This window comes from Tachypleus tridentatus, chromosome 8, assembly GCF_004210375.1.
Source record: "Tachypleus tridentatus isolate NWPU-2018 chromosome 8, ASM421037v1, whole genome shotgun sequence".
Taxonomy (NCBI): domain Eukaryota; kingdom Metazoa; phylum Arthropoda; class Merostomata; order Xiphosura; family Limulidae; genus Tachypleus; species Tachypleus tridentatus.
In genome coordinates this window covers 155,789,523-155,811,510 of record NC_134832.1, presented here as the reverse complement: position 1 = coordinate 155,811,510, position 21,988 = coordinate 155,789,523, and the positions used below count along the sequence as shown (strand labels likewise).

At 34.4% G+C, this 21,988-nt stretch overlaps 1 protein-coding gene across 1 annotated transcript in view; it reads right to left on the bottom strand.

Moving 5' to 3' along the window:
* The window catches only part of LOC143224053 (serine/threonine-protein kinase 10-like), a 29,898-nt gene extending 14,027 nt beyond the window's left edge, over positions 1-15,871 (bottom strand). Inside the window, 4 exon segments of the mRNA XM_076452515.1 lie at positions 2,553-2,641; positions 2,643-2,749; positions 3,724-3,888; positions 15,333-15,871. Coding sequence (XP_076308630.1) covers positions 2,553-2,641; positions 2,643-2,749; positions 3,724-3,888; positions 15,333-15,503 — 532 coding nt within the window. The 5' untranslated portion in view covers positions 15,504-15,871.
* Positions 15,872-21,988: the final 6,117 nt, after the last annotated feature.

Sequence of the window (21,988 nt, the reverse complement as noted above, 5' to 3'; positions counted from 1 at the left end):
GTTAATAACATTTTGTGTTTTGAATACATAGTTTCATGAAAAAACAAACAAAAATGCTTCTAGCATTGTATGTAGGTTGTACACAGTTAGTGGTTTCATAAAGTGAACTTTTAAGCCATATTAAATCTTCAACGTACAAAGTATCAGTAGTGAATTATTATTAGAACCTAACCAATACTTATATATTCTAAAAACAACACAAACACATTAATAATTTTGTCTTCTCTATGAAGTTTGACATGAATCAGATATTTTAGCAGACTCAAACCTTCATTATGTACCGCACTGTACATTATAAGAGTAGCTGAGAAATTAACTTGTATTGTGTTTTGGAATTAAAATGTCTTTAGATCTGTTTTCAGCTAATATACTTTGTCACATACTATATAAAGATTATCCATACAAATTTTATATGGAGTTAAAATGTTATGGGGTATTTTAGTTTGCTTGCTTACCACAAATCTTAGTATCACACTCTTAACACAGGAGTAACAATTAATGGCTATGCTACTTCTCATTTTACAACAGCTTAAAAATGCTGTGTTTATAAAACATCAAGTTTAACTTAAATTCAAGATATTCAGTTATAATTTTTGTTCTTCTGCAACAACTTAGAACAAGGTTTTTGTGTAAATAACCTAACAACAAACCACTGAATATCTCTGATACCTGTAAAACAGTTGTGTTAACCCTTTCGGGACAGGTCACAGGTCATGCCATCATCTTGTTTGTTGTCTTGCATACAAAATTTCATTGAACTATTATTTTATGAATTTATATTAATAAATCTGGAATCAAATTGTAGATTATAAGTCAAACTTTAATATTATATATGAGTTAGTTTCTTAATTTAAAAATAAATATGAAAAGAACATGCCTAAATATAGATTTGCGAGTCATATGGCATTTTGAATGCAGCACTGTTTAAAATTAGATGTTTGCAATGCCAAAATACTTAAGTTTATAGTTTCATACAGATTAGAAACTAAAATTACCAATATTAACAAGCTAGCATATAAATTAAGAACTTTGTATCTTTTTTACTTTGCTAAAACATGACTTTTGCACCAAATCAAAGTGGCCACATTCACCTCTTTCCATTTTTGGAAATAATCCCTCATGTATACTTACTTCAATATACAACACGAATAACCAATCAACAGCTTGGAATGTCCCCTTAGTAGTTTTTTTGAGCCATTTTAATCTGTGAAAATGCTATCACATTCTTTCTAACCAATATTTCAAGGAAGTATGTTGTGTCTTTAGTCTGCTCAAAATTACAAAGTTACTAAGCTTGATAAATTATAGTGTAATTCTATAGCATCAGTGTAGTTATTTTTAAAATTTTTGGTTACTCAACTGTATATACAAAAGCCAAAAAAACAATAAATGTGTGCTATCTTCCACATGTGAAATTTTAAAAGGCCTAGCAACCTATATACAGCAGCAACCAAGTTGAAAGGTCACAGCTAGGAGATAAAGTAGTAAAGCAAACAATTATTGTTTTAAACTTTAAGAAAAATAAGTTCAGTAATTTACTTCTCAAAAGTAATAACTTATAAACATGTATAATAATTTAAATGTGACTGTATGCTACACAAATACTAGTCCACAGAAACACAGTCAAGACAGAGAAGTCTAAAGGTCAGTTTTATATTATTGGATACGTAAAGAGTGCACATGCACTGGCGTCAATGCAAGTTATTTAATGTTAGCTAGGGATGACTGGAAGGTCAATATAATAAAATATATATATGTAGCATTACAAGACTCAAGCTACTGAAAACTAAACATTTGTATTTTTATGTTATATGTTGTTATTCTAGCATGAAGAAAGCATAATTTATATTTATTTCCTAATTTGAACGTGAGTGCATTCGCACTATATCATTGCCAGGCAGAACTGGATGATAGAAATAAATAAATTTCTATAAATGCAATGTTATGAGATTTAAGCTATTTAGACTAAACATTTATGTTTTCATGTTACATGTAATAATTCTAGAAGGAAAAACCATAATTTATATTTATTTCCTAATTTGATATGATGGTTATGAGGTTAGTCAAGTGACAGACTGCATGTACTATAGTATAGAATATAATGTCTTACAGAAAACAAATGTTTCAAATGTATTTAGGGGGGTTTTAGAGACTACACAAATAATATTTGACATTTCTGGAACAACGATTAGTTTTTAATCATAACATGAAATCACCTTGCACTCAGACTAGTAATGAAAAAGACTATGTCCTCAAAAAAATCTTTAGAAAAATATTTAATCTTATTTTTTGTGTACAAAAAACTTTTAATCTTTAGTAAATATTCACCAAATTTTGTGAAGATACACTTACTGTACGAAATGTTATGGTCAAATACTAAACGTGTGTAAACGTGTAGACAAATTCATGTATATTATACTGAGCCTGTATCAAAAGGGTTAAATCACTATTAAATAGCCAAGTCCAAAAAGATAATCTAAATAGCCATGCTTTCAACAGTTTCTGGAATTCTTTGTACAGCAATAACAGTAATATTACTGGTTTTAACAAACCTAATTTCACTCCACCATCAAGAGTCAATAATACATTTCCAGCTTTTAGATCTCTGTGGATTACTTTGTTATGTGTAGAAAATCCAACCCTTGCACATCTCCCGACACACATACTGAATCTGTGGTTCTGTCAAAGGTTTCTCCAAGTCCATCATGATGGTGTCGACAGCTCCTCCTTCACAAAACTCTATTAGCATCTAGAAAATAAACCAAATCACATGTGATGCCCAGAATTAATAAAGAATCTGTGTATTCAAAAAAACAATTTCACAATTGAGAAACAGATAACCTTTACCCTTAATCCAAAATGTTTCACTCCGTTTCTAACTGGTCATGATTAAGGAACAAAAAATCTTCAGTTTTTACAAAAAGGATTTTAAAAAAAGTTCTTTGCTGGAATGATAAACACCTTTCATTTCTACATACTGTTTTGTTATGACTCTAAAAAATGATGTTCCTAAACTATTCAAATCTCTATGGTTCCCCCAACACTCATGCCACAACATCTGCAGAAGGCCAGTTACACCGTTACTTGATTGGAGTTACATTTTTGTACCAACAAGGAACAGATAAGATGTGTCCATCCAGACAGAACTAGATGTTTTGGTTTGAAAAATCACAGATTAAGATGACATTAACATAGCTCTAATTAAAGTGTCTCCAAAGAAAAATGTTAACCCAAAGATAACCTTTGAAGATTGAAACATCATTCTGTACTTTATTTTTATTAAAGTTTTAATACCCACATCAGTTGTATTGTGAATACAGTTTTACTTCAAAAGGGTTTCTTGTCATCATGGAGAAGTTTGATTAATACCATGAGCCCCATTTATAACAAACAGGCTTAATTTAGATACCCCTAGTACAAGTAGAGAGGTGGCTATACTTGGCACTGTCCAGTCCCAAAGAGTTGACAGAAAATATCTGCAATGGAGTTTGATTTATGTTACCTGAACCAAAGTGAAAAAGTTATGGGAAAACTAACTGCTAGCAGCACAGAAGGAAAACAATGGCTGCCTTCACTTTGGGAAAGCATGGTTTTTTGGGAAGGGTTAACAAAATATCACAAACAAGATAATTAAACCAACAGAAAGATATTACTGTAATTTATCTCAAAAACAGTATACAAAATATCTAACTCTTACTGAGAATAGTAAAAAGTGAACTTTACCCATAATTTTTCTTCATAAAAAAATGCTTCTTGCAGTGAGACAATGTTTGGGTGTTTACATTCAGTAAGGATATCAATTTCTACACTGAAATCTTCCAGATCATCTTCTCCTTTCAGCTCACAAATTTTTGCAGCAGTAAGTGCTCCATTCTCTTTATGTTTTGCCTATAGAGAAAAAGATTAAATTTGAATACACAACTTCACGTAGTTTTCGAAAGTGTTCTGTTCCATGAGTAAATGAAACCAAAATTATGAGTAACATTTTTGTTTCTTACTTTTGAAGATCTACGTCATTGTCTCTTGTAGTCTGCAGAATGAATAATTATTCTAGCGGTTCATGGTATGTGGCACACTTTACTGCTATCATGGCAATACAACCTTCAACATTGAGCATCCATTATGTGACATCATTTTAGTGTCTGACTGACTGACAGGCAACATGCTACTGTATAATGGTGGAAGTAGTTAAAAGAGATGACCCCTTTAAAATTATAAGTAACATTTACTTTGTTAATTGAATTATTCCATATAAAAGATGCAACCTTTACAAGTTATCACCCAGTCAAATACTAATGTCACATAAAATAAAAACTAACTGAATTCTTTTCTGAAAGGTAGCTCTTTTTTCTCAATAAGAGAATACTGTGGCACAAATATTAGAATCCAACTCTTGCTATGTTAACAGATAACGAGTAGTTGTATTGGATATGTAATTGTACAACAAACTAGGTAGATCAACATTTTCTAATCCAATTCTAATGTTCTACACTATTTTTGCAAAACAGTTTGTTTTCTGTCTGAAAGTGATCTATTTCATAATATTAAATTTAGAAAAACTGCAATTGACATAATATGATGAAAGCATTTTGTGCAAAACTTTTGAATAGCCTGTCACAAACACTTATGAACCTATATTTCAGATTTTCTACCATGTATTCTCTGTCCTGAGTTTTGCTCTACCTCTATTTTCTTTGCTCATTTTTTTCTGTATGAAAAGAAATTACAATGAACTCCCAACAAAAGGTTCATGAGAGTCAAAATTAATGAAGATCAACAGTAAAGCCACTATGTGATGCAATGAAACTAATTATTTCTCTTTGAATTTTATGAATTGTTTCAAGGTTGGCAGTAGCCTGGAGAATACTTTGGGCATGTCTGTGTCAACCTGCAAAGTGTGGTGAAGAGTTAGTTAGTTGGTTGTTTGGCATGTACTAGGGCAAAGCAATTAGGCTATCTGTGCTAAACAACCAGTAAAAACTATAAAATTAAATTTGTTATAAAATGTGAAAATAAATTAAGTTGAAACTAAACAATGCCCAAAATTCAGATAAAAGATTTAAAAAAAATTAAAAAACAAAACAATGGCTCTTAAAACTTAGAGTACAATCAAGCTAGATAGGGTCACCACTGCCATTGTCATGATGGCACAATGGTAAAATGTCGGCTGTCATGATTCAGTTGGTTGGTGTTTTATGGCACAAAGTAGCTTGGCTATCTCTGCCAAGCATCCAGTAAAAAGTTAAAATTAAATTTACTAAAATTCACAAAAGAAAATTAAGGTAAAACAAAACAATGTTTTAAAAATATACATATAGCATTAAAACCAATGTTCACATCAAGTCTACAGCAGTAATACAAGTTGTAAAGGACTTTCTGTAGCATAACTGTAATTATCATAACTCACCAGGATGACTAACAGGTAATTCAAACAGCAGCATTAGTCACCTGAAGTTGACCTTTCCAGTCCTGGTGTTGAGTTAATTGATGTTACAGCCATTTTCTAATTTAAAATCAAACTAGATGGACTTCAATTCTTAAAATGGAATCATGTTAAAAAAGGTATAATGTATAAATTAAAACACTTAAATAGCATTAAAAAAGATTTATGGCCTTTAAACAACTAAAAATGTTTCCAAGATAGATAGTGTCACCATCACCAATAACACTGTCTAATATCATGGATAAACCTTGGGACACACCAAGTTTAAAATGGTGCCATTATTGAGAGTCATAACAACAGCAAGGCAGTAAAATGTGGCTTATTGTGACTCGAGTGTTACACAGACAACACATTGGTGCATCAGCTCCAGATAAAAGAAAATGATGAGTTAAAAAACTGTGACCAATGAATAGTCTAGTTAGAACAACTTCCTCTTTCCAACCCTTACAGAAGCAAGACGGCCAAAGTCCAATAGAGGGATTTATTTGGAAAAGCTTGTTTTCATGTTGCTCACTCTAAGTCAACTGCAAAATGGCATGGAGCCAAGCCTTGAATACAGGACTGTAGTCCATGTATGGAACAGGCACAGCGGTAATAGTGCCAGAGCAGAGAGATTCAGCTGGAGTGTTGGCGAGCTTGTTCCCATGAATACCAATGTGGCCTGATATCCAGAAAAACTGGACAGAAGTAGATGTTAAAGAGAAATGGGCCAGTCGGTTTTGAATATTAGTGAGAACTAACGTGAAGCGATTCCAGGGCCAGTAGAGAAATGAGCAAGTCAGCATAAATAGTGCAATTTGAGTATTGCTTAGCTTCTATGTGATCCAGGGCAAGAGAAACAGCATACAGTTTAGCAGTGAACACAGAAGCTATAGAGAGGATTCTGCATGCAACCACCAAACCACAACAAACCATGGCAGAGCTCACACAGTTACCTGATTTCAAACCATCTGTATAAACAGAAATAGAAGAATGGTTCAAAGATGTTCAGCAAATAACAGACAGTATTTCCAATCAGGAGTTTTCTTTTCTTATATGACTTAAAGATCGATCACATTTGAGGACTGTAATAAGCCATGGTGAGATGGGCTGACCATTGGATACAGCAATGTTATCCAAGGACAGATCCAATTCATCCAACTGTACCTGGGTATGAATGCCAAAAAAATCAATGGCAGATTGTCTGTTCTGAAAACGTATGGTCCACCAAGGAAGGAAAACGCAACCCCTGGAATGAAGTTTTGAAACATACAGTAAAGACAGTTGCAAATGGCAGAAGTGCAAAGAAGATTCATAAAACTATGAATAAGCTTGGAACTGGAGAAGTGTGAAAGACCCCAGGGCAGAGCCAAAGTCCTTGATGATGAATGGGGCCCAACATCTTTAAGGCCAACATGCTGGCAGAGTTACAGACCAGTGATCCATCGTTGGGTTTCAATCGAATAGTAACACGATATATCTTTAGCACAGATCATCGATCAGCTCCCAAAATTGTGGAAGAGAGGACATGGAGGATGTTCAGTGCTCTTGTACATTTGACCCATAGCTGCTTAATGTGTGGTATAAAGGTCAGTTTATAGTCAAAGATAAGCCCCAAGAACTTTGTCTCAGGGACCACAGGTAACACAAAACTTCACCAATACGAAGTTCAGGATGAGAGTAAAGACCCTGTTAGTGGCAAAAATGCACGCAAATGGTTTTAAAGTGAGAGAGAAGTTAAAGCCGTTTGCTGTGGTCCACTTTAGTAAACAATTGAGGGCAGTCTGCAGCTGTCACTCAATATACCTCATGTTCAACGACTGACATGAAATATGAAAGTCATCGACATACAGCCCGTTTGCATCAATGAGAGGGAGTTGTTCAGTGATGGCATTAATCTTTATACTGAAAAGCGTGACACTCAAATCACAGCCCTTAGGGACTTCAAGTTCCTGTAGAAAAGAAAGTGTCAAACTCACACTAACTTGAAATTGCCTGTCAATTAATAAAATAAGAAAAATGTGCAAATGACAATGTAACCCATATAAATGGAGGTCCCATAAAATACCATACCTCCATGTTGCATCATAAGCCTACTCAATGTCAAAGAATATTGGCACAAGATGTTGTCATCTGAGAAAGGCTTATCTGATTTACGTTTTCAAGTTGAATCGGGTGGTCCATGGTGGAGCACAGTCATCAGAACCCATGCTGGTTGGGAAAGAGGAGGTTGTTTGATTCAAGGAACCAAACAAGACAAGCATTAACCATCCTCTCTAAGGTCTAACAAAGACAGCTCATCAAAGCAACTGGAGAGTAGTTTGAAGGAATCTTGGGATCCTTCCCAGGCTTAGACAAAGATAGGACAATAGCTTGGCACCAGGCATCAGGAAAACATTTTCCTACCAGGTCCAGTTAAATACAATTAGAATAACAAGAGAAACAGAAACAGAAGATAGATGGCGCAGCATCTCATAGTGTACATCATCAGGTCCAACCAATGTACTGTCAGATTAATGAATGGTTAGTTTGAGTTCTACCAGTATAAAGGGATGATTATAATTACAAAGACAATAAGCTCAAAAGGAAAGGGGTGATCACTCTGCCCGAGTCTTGATTGCCAAGAAGGTTGAGGAAGAAGCAGAAGTGCTAAATACCCAGCAAAAGCTTTCACCTAGATTATTGGCAATGTTCCAGGTATCAGCTACTTCCTGGCCATCAGAGAGCAAGATAGAAAAGGGGACAGAATTATTTTCCTCATTTATGTTTTGAATCTTGTCCCATATGGCTTTGGAATTGGTGGTAGAAGATATGCCAGTTGTGAACTTAATCCAAGATTCCTTCTGGCTTTGACATCCTACCCATCAAGCATGGGCACGTGCCTGATGGAAAGAGATGTGGTGCAAGAGTGTGGGATACCTACGAAAAATATCTCAGGCCCATTTTTGAGCCTTTTGTGCCATGTGGCAGGCAGGATTCCATTATGGATGAAAATATTGTGGAAAACATGTGAAGGTTTCAAAAATACATTGAGCAGCTGCTTGTATAATAAAGTCAGTTACTGCTGCCACACAGTCGTCTATTGATGGCTCACAGATGATGGCAGGATAAAGTTCTGCATAAGCAGTGAAAGAGGACCAGTTTGCTTGATCCAGTTTTCACCAGGGCATGCGGATAAGGTAGCATCAAAAATGATCAATCTCTCTTAAAATTATAGGAAAATGATCACTGTATCATGGACTATTGTCAACCCTCCATGAAAAATGGGAGAATAGTGAGAGATCAATAGCAGCAAAGAATAGATGAATAAAAATAAGTGTAAGAACCACTACTGAAAAGAAAAAGGTTGTGATTAGAGAGCATACACTCTACAGATCAACCCCCTCCTATCAATATCAGCAGTTCCCCAGAGGGGATGATGTCCATTAAAGTCCCCCAGGATTAAAAAGGGAGACAGCAACTGTTCAATGAGAGCATCAAAGTCTGATTGATCACATGTCTCTCCAAGCAACAGGTAGACAAAACAAACAGTGATGGTATGACCCAAAAAAACATGGATGACTACTGCCTCCAAGGGTATGGTAAAGTGGGAAAGACAGGGTGGGCACATGCTGATCAACCAACAATGCCACTCATCCATCACACAGCCTGTCATTTCCGTACAAAGAAAACTGATGAAAGGTGAATGTATTAGCAGGTTTCAGAAATGTTTGCTGTAAGGAAAGACATACAGGATAATAGGAAGCAATCAGCATTTTGATGTTACCCAGATTAGAACGTAAACCTCGACAGTTCCATTGTATCAAGGTGACCAATTTTATTTATGTGTAGGCAAATTGGGTGGAGAACCCTTCTCTTTATGACCATGTCTTTTTCCTTTCTGTCCTTATTCGAGGGAGGTCTACTGACATCCATGGATCCTGCCCTGGGTCAATTTGGCAGGTCTTTGTTGTTCAAAGAGAATTCCAATGATTGAGAATGTGAATGAATGTTTGTGTTGCATCTTGAAGTGGAAGAAGATGTACCTGAGAAAATGCCTGTACCCAGAACCAAAGAAAGTGGATCATAGGATTTGCTGGAATGTATGTTAGGAACAGAGATGGGTGTTGAAATTGTTTCATCAACTTTCTTAACCATGGAGGTCAAAAGACTTTTAATTTGGTTTGAAAATAATTCTTTTGGAGGCACACAGATTTGTCTGCACTCCCACTGTAGTAGTGGAACAAAACACAGCAGCATACTTTTGAGATGAAGTGGTGGACAGCAACTTTCGAGCCTCAGGGTATGTAATATTATGAATCATTTTGAAATGCTGCACCTCTTTCTCTTCCAACCATTTAGAGCAAGAACGAAAGTAGGATGGGTGAGAGCCATTGCAATTGACACAATGAGAGTCCATTGCACACTCACAGGTACCGTGGTCCTTGCCACCACAACGAGCACACATCAAGAAACCACAACACGATGTCTTTGAGTGACTGAATCGCTGACAATGGAAACATTCGAGAAGGTTTAGAATGCATGGCCATACCTTGCAATTAAGATAACCTGCTTTGATAGTGGCAGGTGGATGTAGTGATATAAATGTCAGGATGAAGATGCTAGTCAGCATCATAATTCCATCTTTGTGAGTGGAGATAAACCTCACTGCAGAAACTCCTTGGGTGGAGAAACCAGCAAGAATCTCTGACTCAGAGATGTTCTTCAAATCCCTCTCAACAATAACTCCTTGTGATGGTGTAACCTCAATAGGTATATCCCCAATCACCTTTGAATGCAAGGAGTTCATTGTGTTGAGATGTGGATGTTTCCACCAATATGTCATCAGAGCAAAGCTCTTTACTGACTTTGGAGAGTCAGCAAGTCTCTCTAGTTCCTTCTGAATGAAAGAGGGAGACATTTGCCCTAAAGTTTTGTCTAAAAAAGAATGTAGTATAAGAAAATGAGGTACAACAGGTGTTACAGATGTTGAAGATTGCTGCTCAGGATCTTCAAGACATGGCCATATACCTATGGACTGTTTTTTCACTATTTATTTAAGTTCTTATTTGGAGGAGCCATAATAAAAATAAATTATTTCAGTGCCCACTGACCCCACCCATCATGGAGCCTTATGAGGGAATGCATTACAATGCAAACAAGGACACTGAAGTAATGCCAGGGTTTTGTGAGCCCCTATACCCAAACACCAGTATCAGATATGATGTCCACATCCAACACTGGTACTAGGCTGACCCTGGCCCAAGTGGACTGGACGACTGACCAAAGGGGGACCCCACCCCATGGCTACCCGTCTTCAGAAATTCAATGCCAAAGTGGTGTGTTAGGGTTGGACCCCTCAACCACCTTTTCCTTTCTTCCCCTTTACCAATCACCACACATAACAAACATATGGGTGGATGTTTAGATCCCATAGGAGGTAAGCTGAAAAAAAGAAAACCTCCTGGAGATCCCCTCAACACATACAGGAATTCACACCTAAGGGATTATGATTTGGGTATCACAAAAGCCACACATTGGTGGATCAGTCTCACATAAAGGAAAATGATGGGTAAAAACTGACCAATGCATACCCTTGCCAGAACAACTTCCTCCTGTCATCCTTACAGAAACAAGATGGCCAAAGTACAACAGAAGGTTTGATCCGGAAAAGCTTGAAATTTCTCACTACATGTCGAATGCAAATTGGTTCAAAGCTAAGCCTTAAATAGAGGACCATAGTCCATATCTGGAACAGGTATGACCATTGAGGCACCATAGCAGATGAATTTAGCTGACGCATAAGCTAACTTCTTCCAGCAAATACCAACATGCCTAGGTATCCAGAAAAACTGGATAGAAACAGAAGATGAAGGAAAATGAGCCAGTCATTTTGAATATTGATGTGAACTGGGTGAAGACTAACTTGAAGCAATTCCAGGGTCAGTAGAGAGCTAAGAGAATCAGTGTAAATAGTACAGTCTATGTACTGCATAGCTCCTACATGACCCAGGGCAAGAGAAATGGCATAAAACAGTGAACATATAAACTGTACAGAGGTTCCTGTGAACAACCACCAAGCCACAACAAACCATGGAAAAGCCCACAAAGTCACCTGATTTTGAATTATCCATATAAATGGGACTTGAGAAATGGTTTAAAAGATGTTCAGCAAATACAAGACAATACTTCCAATTAGGAGTATCTTCCATCTTTGAATGACTCAAAGAAAGTTCACAGATGGGGATGGTTATAAGCCATGGTAGGATGAGCTGATCAGTGGCAACAGAAACACTATCCAAGGACTGATCAAATTCAGCCAGCTGCACCTGGACATAAAGGCCAAAAAGGAAGAATAGCAGATAATCTATTCCAAAAGAGCAGAGCCCATTGAAGAAGGAAGTCACAACCTCAGGTGTGATATTGTGATAAGTATCAAAGATTTAAAGCATACTACAAAGAAAGTTACATGTGATGGAGTTTAAGGTGAGGTTGTGACAGTGTACAAACTTGAAACTGGAGAAGTGTGAAAAGCCCCCATTCTGAGTTGAAGCTCCACCAAATGGTGAATTGAGTCCAGTGTCTTTAAGGCTAGGGTCCTGGTAGAACCATAGATCCATAGTCCAGTTTGAAATGAATGAGAGCACAATAAATCTTGAGCATAGAAGGTCAATTCACTTCTCAAGAAGCAGAAGAGAAGACACTGAGGATGTACTGTGCCTTGTACACTTGACACATTGCTGCTTAATGTGAGAAATGAAAGTAAGCTTAAAGTCAAAGTTAACCCCCGAAGAACTTTATCTAAGGAACCATAGGAAAAAATAACATCAACACAGGAACTTGGGATCAGAATGTATACCCCACTGGTGGCAAAAGTGCATGCAAACAGTTTTGAAGAAAGCAAAAGTAAAACTGTTTGCTGTGGTCCTCTTCAACAAACAATTAAGAGTAGCCTGAAGCTGTCACTCAATAAACCTCATGATGTTCAACAACTGACATAAAATGTGAAAATTATCAATACAGAGCCTATTTGTAAGAGTTGGAGAGAATTGTGTCATGATAGCATCAGTCTTGATATTGAAAAGTGTGACACTCAAGATATAGCCTTGAGGGAGTCACAAGTTCCTGTGGAAAAGAATGAAAAAGTATCAAACTCACACAGACTTCATATCATCTGTTTAATAAAAAGTTCAGAAAAATGGGTAAATGACCATACAACCCATAAAAGTGGATGCTCCATAATATGCCATGCTTCTATGTAGTGTTTTAAGCCTTCTCAAGGCAAAACAAAACACAGAAACAAGACATTCCCTTTTGAGAAAGGCTTTCCTGACTGCTATTATGTAAAATCAGAAGCTTGTTAACATTAAGTTATTAGTATGAACAAGCTTCTGATAAGGATGGGCACGAGAGGGAAGAATGTTTCATTTGAAGAACCAAACAAGATTAGCATTATCCATCCTCTCTAAGACTTTACAAAGACAACTAATTAAAGCAATTAGATGGTAATTGGAAAGAATATTGGGATTCTTCCCAGGCTTGGAGAAAGGAAAGATAATAACCCAGTGCTAAGAATCAGAAAAACATTTGGTTAAAAACTACCAGAAGAAAGATGACAGCATTTTAGTGAACATCATCAGGTCCGACTGACGTACTGCCAGACCAATGTAGAGCAAATTTGAATTACACCAGTGTAAAGGGATGATAATAGTTTTATAGATGACTGGCTCAAAAGGAAAGGGACAGCTGCTCTGCCAGAGACTTGATAGCCTAGAAGGTGGGGTACAAAACAGAAGTATTGGATGCATGAGGAAAGCTTTAACAAAGAGTATAGGCAATGTTTTGTAGATCAGCTACTTCATGCCCATTGGAGAAAAACAATGGAAAGAGGATGGGAGACATACCTCTCACTGACCTCCTGAATCTTATCCCATATGAGACAGTTGATTGAAGAGATGCTTGTTGTGAACTTTATCCAAGATTCCTTATGTCTTTGATGCCTGGCACAGACCTTCTGATAAATGATGTGGTTAGGAAGAAAAGGATATCGTCAAAAGGTATTCTAAACTGGATTCCATCATGGGCAAGGATACCATGGAAAACCTGTAGAGGTCTTAAGATTAGAGTGAGCCTGAACAATACAGTCAGTCACTGCTACTGCACAGTTATCTACTGAAGGCAGACAGATGACTACAGAATCATGTTCCAAGAGTGGTGGAATAGGGCCAGTTGGACCAGGCCAACTTCCATCAAGGAACAAGAGTCAGGTGGAATCAACCATGGCCAACCTTTCTGAAAACAACAGAAAATGATCACAGCTCTGCGACTCACTGTCAGTCCTCCGAGAAACAGAAGTAAAGGGAAGCAGATAGATAGATCAATGGCAGTAAGATACTGACTGGGTGCATAAAAATAAGTATAACAACCAGTACAGAAAAAAAAATATTGTTATCCAAGAGATAATACTCTATGGAATGAACCCTCATGTCAATATAAGCACTACCTCAGAGGGAATTATGCTCATTAAAGCCTCCCTGAATTAAAATGGAAGAGGGCAACTGTCCAAGAAGAACATAATGGTTAAATTGCCCATAAGTCTCTCCAGGAGATAGGTAGAGAAAATAAACAGTGATGGTACAACCCAAGAAAACATGGATTGTATTGAGTGGCACAGACAAAGTGGGCACAAGCAGTGTCGCCCATCCATGCACTCTACCCATCACACAACCTGTCATTCTCGTGGAGAGAAAACTGTCAAAAGGTGACTGTACTGACAGATTTCAGTAATGTTTCCTGTAAAAAATGACAGGATTCAATTAAAGTCTTAATGTCATCCAGATTAGAATGGAAACTTTGACACTGAAAACTGCAATAGGAAAAAGTATTTTTATCCTTACTATAAATATCATGTTGCATTCAGTAAAACCATTACAAATTTACAAACAAATCTTTAATGAAGTATTTACAATAAAGTTGATTTTTAGTACACCATACGTATTACTCAAGTATAATAAATGCTTACCACATTTTTTTAAGATAAACACAGTAAATTCAGTTTTAATAAATATTAATTCTCCAACAGGAGCATTGGTCCAACCTCATTCACTTAGCTTTAATGGGCCTCCCATGAAATATTATCTAGGTAAGAAATATTTTTCTTACATTTAAAAATGGTAGCTTAGGATTAATCAGCTTTTTACATGAAATCTATGAACCAGCTGATATAATACAAATAAATAAACTATTCTGCAGGCTTGATATGTTAACATAACTCTCCATCACATGCACTTGTAAACACCTTCCCCCATTTATTTTTATAGACAAAACATGTTGTGTAAGTGGTGGAGTTAGGTGAAAGGTTAGTGTACTAAACAATGAATATAAGGACCTCTCCAATTTGAAAAGGAATGTTACATTGCATGTTTTTCTAGAAAGTATTTTACAAAATGTTTAGGGAAGCCTGTTATCAAAGTTTATTAATACTGCCCATCAAAATAAGATTGTTATTAGGAAAAGATTTATTATTTCATATTGACTTAGGTGTGCATTTCCAGTGTGGTACTAGTACCACTTGGAGTTCTCATCTACTCACAGTCAACTCTTATAAAACTAATTATATCATAAAAGAAAGGTATAAGGTACTAGGCCTAATGTAAGTTCTGTTTTTAGAAAGTACAGTAAGTTTACTTTGGTTATAATATTAGTGTAAGTAAAATGTCATCTATACATGAGTGTTTTTTTTTTCTGTTTCAAACCCTGGAAATATGTAAACAACCCAATCTTAAAAAACAAAACACACTGTCTAAAGCAACTAGTAAAATATAAATATCTCAATATTATTTTGTGTTGTAAATTTGATGGTCTTTGTTTCTACAACAAACCAAATACTACCATGTAATTTAAAAGAAAAACTACAAGTAATACTTCTTACCTTATAAACTTTTCCAAAAGCACCATCTCCAAGCTCTCCAATAATTTCCCAATAATCTTCTGGATTGTCATTAAATTTGATACTGTGGTAGACTCGCCTCCTTTTTGATTCTCCACCTCCAACACTTCCTCCAATATTAAAAATCTTTTTAAAATTACTAAAGAAAGACATTATTGCTGTACCTGATCAAACTGCTTCATATAATATAATTTCTTTGATATATTAAGGGCATTGTGATAATGTTAAAGAGTTATGTTGTGAAAATCAGTCAACTGAAGTGCACTGTGTCCACCAAGTCAACTTAATAGGTTCATTTCATCATACAACTTCATATTAATTTCCAAGTTTTAATCTTCATCACACATTTCACCCACAATGCAGACTCAGCTACAGAAGTCACCAACTGATGTGGTCTTGCATACAAATTTATACGTACTTTTTTTTTCAAGTGTCAGCATCCAAAACTTAGCTATTCCTCACAGAATCTTTCTTGTCCTGTGGAATAATCAACATGGTAGTGAAGTTAGGAATGAAGCTCGGACATCTGGAAAGAAAGCAAACAAAACTTAAATTTAAGTTTTAATTAGTAACATTTCATCAACTTGTTTTAATTTCATCATAAAATAAAAACTCAAATTCATAAGAAAAATGGACACACATGAAGAACAGTAAACTATAAACAGTGCAAGCTCTTTGTAGCATTAGAAGTTAAAACTATTTATTTGGTAAAAAATAAAAACCTAACATGGTTTAGTGATCATAAAACTCGTGTCTAAATTATCATACAAATTTAGGTTAAAGAACAATTTTGGAACAGCAAAAATTTTAGTTTTAGAATTGATGTTAACATAAAAAAATGTTTGGAAACCATCAAAAGCTACTATCATGTTTTGGAGTAAACTATTTTTTGTAAAGCACCTTGATCCATTTCTGTATCAAGCAGTTAGAACTAAAGCATTCCTAACTTTAAATTACAACTTGCTACTGTTATTTCAATATACAAATATAAACACTTGAGAGCATTACGCATGTTTAATCAGAATTATGAAGATATCTTTAGATGTTCCTTGAAGTTTCAAGTTTCCTTTTGAAGTCAGTGACTAATATCAGATTTTGGAGAATAAGAACCATTAGCTAAGTCCTTTGATTAAATGATGTATGTTGCAGGTCAAACAACTAGAAACAACCATGAGTTAACTACAAATACATACATTTTAATATATATACTGCTGTAGATACAATGCCTTTCTTCAGGTGTCCCTTACAGAACAGTAAATCTGCAAGCAAAAACATTGCTAATCGAAGTCTGAGTGGCAATTTAACAAGTAAACATGTATAACATGCTCACACATGCTTTAAATAGTATTGAATTATACATACATAAACAAAAACATGCTGCAAGATGTGTGCTTATACTGACTAGAACATCCATACAGGGTCCTAAACTGAGTTAACTCAAGGATCAATAAAACTGAATGTCATGTATTATACCATTTCCTCATGTTGTGAAAAATTAAACATAGGAGAAACCAGCAGATTATTAGCAGAATGTATCCAAGAACATCTCTAAGATATAATAAATAATTATACAAATAAACAAGTGACCTAACACTTAAACTTGCACAACCATACCCTTGACCATTTTACAATACTTGTTTTGAAAAATGACCCTGTGAGCAAACATTACCATAAATTATACATTTTTATTTGTAATACAGTCATGCAACTGTTAATTTAGAAGGTTTTCATCAATGGATTTACTGTTCACTTACTTATACCTGAAGAACATTGCCGGACACATTGACAACAGCATATATATATATTAACATACATATAATTGTAGTTAACTGCTTGTTGTCTTTGGTCGATTGACCTACAACATACTTTATCTTTTCACAACCACTGTGGATAATGTCCAACACAGTTTTATACCTAGGTCCTCAGACTGTCTACTTATTTAAGCAAAATTTAATGTTGATCTTTGTTTATATATTAGTTAGTGTGTTCTACTGTAATTAAGCTTAAATATAGGAAGCATGTCATCATGCAACATTTAAAACTACCGTACTCCAGCATCAAACATGTCTTAACTGTAATTTAAAACTACTGTACTCCATATATCCAACACGTCTTAACTGTAATTTAAAACTACTGTACTCCATATATCCAACACGTCTTAACTGTAATTTAAAACTACTGTACTCCATATATCCAACATGTCTTAACTGTACACGTTTATTCACCCATTTACAATGTTCTATCTTTACATAAATGCACATTCAGATTTAGACATATTACAATATTCAGATATTTATGTTAATGAAAATACAGCAAAGTTAAAATAATTTGCTTTAAATCTGCAACTCTTAAAAATCAAAAGCTTAATTAGTATAGTCAGACAGAACATAGTTTTGTTATTTGTCATTTAGGGCATTCAACAATAAGAACAATTTTGGAAGAAACTTTTCAGGATAGAAGTAACACCGACATCAGTAAGAATTAGACACCAATAAAATATTCAGCGAACATATAAAACCACAGTGGTGGAGAAGAAAAGAAAAAAACGACACTAGTAATATTAAGCGGCTCCACTGATGCGCGACACTAGTAATATTAAAGCGGCTCCACTGATAGCGACACTAGTAATATTAAGCGGCTCCACTGATAGCGACACTAGTAATATTAAGCGGCTCCACTGATAGCGACACTAGTAATATTAAGCGGCTCCACTGATGCGCGACACTAGTAATATTCAGCGGCTCCACTGATGCGACACTAGTAATATTCAGCGGCTCCACTGATGCGCGACACTAGTAATATTCAGCGGCTCCACTGATAGCGACACTAGTAATATTAAGCGGCTCCACTGATGCGACACTAGTAATATTAAATGGCTCCACTGATAGCGACACTAGTAATATTAAGCGGCTCTACTGATACGCGACACTAGTAATATTAAACAGCTCTACTGATAACTACACTGGTAATATTAAACAGCTCTACTGATAACGACACTAGTAATATTAAACAGCTCTACTGATAACGACACTGATAAAAATGACACCAATCATAAATCTTCTTTTAAAAAAATTTATGTTAACATTTTTAGCACATTTCTCCTAAGTTGTCTGTTTCAGATGAAACAGCTTTATAGGTCTACCTTTTGTCTCTTGCAAATCAATGCCAGAACTTATCCAGATGGGCTGAATAAAAGACAATGATTCTTTAAAATACTATTTAAATATACAAAATAATTCCTTTAAGCACCAAAATCTGACGAAACGCTGGAATACAACAAACCTAAAATTTGTAACAAAAATAATGTAATCTATAGATATTTTCCACATTCCTCTTAACCTGTCCATTTTAGATTATATTTCTTACTAATGCTTTGTTAGTTTTTGATATTTAACCAGTAAATTTTAAAGTATTATGGTGTAGTAAGTTTTCAGGTTTTAAATGTGGGTACTCATACTTGTATTAAGTAATTTACTTGAACTATTACAAAGTTTTTTAGTCTTTAATTATAAAAAACAACATGGTGGCAGTCCAGACAAACTACATATTACACATATATTTATCATATTTTCCTGCATCACCCTTTTACTAAATCCCATGACAACATTAAATAGGTTGAACTTTCACTTCATTCAGTTCTGTTGTGAATATTAACTGTCGTCTACTAAAAATCCTCTGTTTCTAATGAAAAATGTAGCAGAAGTTTAATAATTTTTTAAATGTACTTGCTTCCATTGTTTCTCACATTACAATGGTAGAAAAACCCAGTACAATCAACTACCTAAACATTACATTAACCAGTATACCAGTTTTCCCTGAAGAGCAAAGATCCACCTTTTGGAAGTACTTGGGTAATAAAGTGGGTTTATTTTTGTTTTTTTATTATTTAGTGTCATGCAAGACAGTGTATTAATCAAACAATTATACTGAGTAATATCATGAAAATAACCAACTGACCAAAATTAGTGTTTTCAAATACATCAACTATCTAAGTAATTGAAATATAGCCATTATGTTCTCTCATTATTATTTTAGATGAATTCAGGTTTCATCAGCTAAAACAAGTAGTGTTGTGACACAACAATCAATTAACCAAGTAACCAATATTTCTTATTTTATTGAATAATTCATGCTCATTCTGGCCTGATGATTATGAAGGTTGCTTCACAAATCAGACTTGGGTCTAACTGATGGTGACATGCCATGGTGGAAAAATTCAATTATTATGAATTTTCCAGAAACTTTTAAAATATATAGCATTGTGCATATAGTTGTGTACTTGAGTCATGTGTTGCCAAAATATTACTGCAAAACAGCAAGAACAATAAATGCCTTATAATCTTTATATACTGTTTAGTTGATTTGACATCTTTCATTAATTTGATTTTTTTGAAGACTGTATTAAAAATGCAAAAACAGCATATGTAATGTGAAGGTGTGGAATTCATGCCTGCAAGAAGACGTGTCTGAAGTACATAAAAGTTTACTGTTATACTTTACCCCTTAAACAGTTAACTTCCTGTTCTGTTTACATCATTTCTTCTAGTATAAAGATTATATTTCTAAGGAAACAAGTTCCTAAAATTTTGAACTGTAGAAACATGGCACAAACACACTAACATTTAAAATTTAATATCTCTAAATCTTTAACCAAAACTATATACACATGTTCCTTTAATTCACAAATCCTAAGTCACATAAACAGCAACAATATTATTACATCACTATTGTCTCTAGTAGGAGCACAGCAAACCTTGACTGGCAGCACTAGGAATAACAAACAAATTACAAAATTGTCTGTTGCTGAACAGGTTACTTGAAAATTACTCATCGAAATAAGTTAAATTTTAATTGTACAATGATAATGAATTAACATATTTCTTCTACAAGGTATGCTACAGGCTATATTCACTAAAGTTGTTGATCTGACTTCACAGACACTTTTCAACATAAGTTCTCAATCCACAGTAGGCTTAATACACTAATAAGGTTAGACTAAAATGAAACTGACACACAGATCACTTTACTCAACCAATCTTCTCCAGATCAATAATTATTTGATCTTTCACACACTGAATACTTCACTAAACATTGAAAATAATAGAAGGGTACTCTACATGATGCTCTGTAACACCTAATTACTTGATGTTATATACCACAAGACACACAAGAATTAATATATACGTATGCATGTGTGTAGAACATTTATATAAAAATTTGGTATACACTGTTCAGGGAAGAAAGACAAGCTGACAATGGTATTATTTTGAGGAATGTGCAACATTTTTACTAAGATTTATGGATATCAAGCATTTTATCAAATACTAAAACAGATTTTGAAAACTCAGAAATAAAGTAAACTTTAAGTCTTCATATAACTTGTGAAGATTTTATTTGATTAATAGCTTACTTCTTATTTCACAACATGTGAAGACTGAACAGTGGTTTTATTAAATAATTCAAATATGATTAGTAATACATCTAGTTTATTCATTTCACACTGTTAAAAAAACCTAACACCTGGATAGAGAAAAGCAAAAACAGAATTGATGTTTCAGTGTTTGAAATCTTATGAATTAGACAATTTACAAAATATATTTAAGTAACCATTAAAAAATAATTTGTATCTATGTGTAATAACCTTTGCAGCTTATCTGCAAAATAGCATATTTAACATAGATATAAACATAAGATTATAAAAGCTATGCAAAGATTTAGATCAGTGAATTTTACAGTATGGGTGTGTGTGTGTGTGTGTGTGTGTGTGTGAACACTAGAACTTTCTTTTCTTCCATTGTTCATGTTAAATTAAAGCAGTCTTGAAAATCATATTTTATGTTTTTGCATCTAGTACGATGGGGGAAAGTCAAGGAAAACGTGTAATTTTTGCAGCATTTTAATCCTTGGAGAAAAATTTACAAAAAATGAACATCACTGTAAAGTATATGAATGTTAATGAATAATAATAATAATAATATAAACACATATTTTATAAATACAAAGAGTTAGTACAGTTCATGTAAATCAACTGCAGTTACTACTTCCATAGTGTATTTTAGTTAAAAGTTTTACTCTTGTAGCTGGGTATTAGAAGTAAAGATTCCAGCCTACAATCTACATGCCTTATATGTTTTTAAAAAAATGTATATTTTTTGACAGAAACAAATATGAAACAAAAAACCCCCATCAAAAACTAAGTAACATAACTGAATTTCGTGACAGTATACTACAGTGCAGTGTGACAAAAGTTAACACAATGAAAAACTAAGTAACACAGCTTTTTTTAATAGTTGATCTTTACAACTAGTGTAGCCAATGCCTGTTAACTTATGTTAACTTCAATAACTACAATTACATTTAATATATTTTGGTCTATAATAAATTCACAAATGTAAACAATCCAATCTTCTACTGAAGGTTTTTAAAAAAACTTTCAAACTTTTCTACATGAAGCTAATAAGTTTATTAAAATCTCACAAATAAATGATTTAAAAAACATTATTAGTTTTAGCCATACACCTCATTATATATCTGAACATTTTTTTTATTACAGGAAAGAAAACTTTTTTAAAAATAGCATCAAAATACTGGTATTCATAGCAAAATATATTAGTTCAGTATATGGAGATTTATTTTGA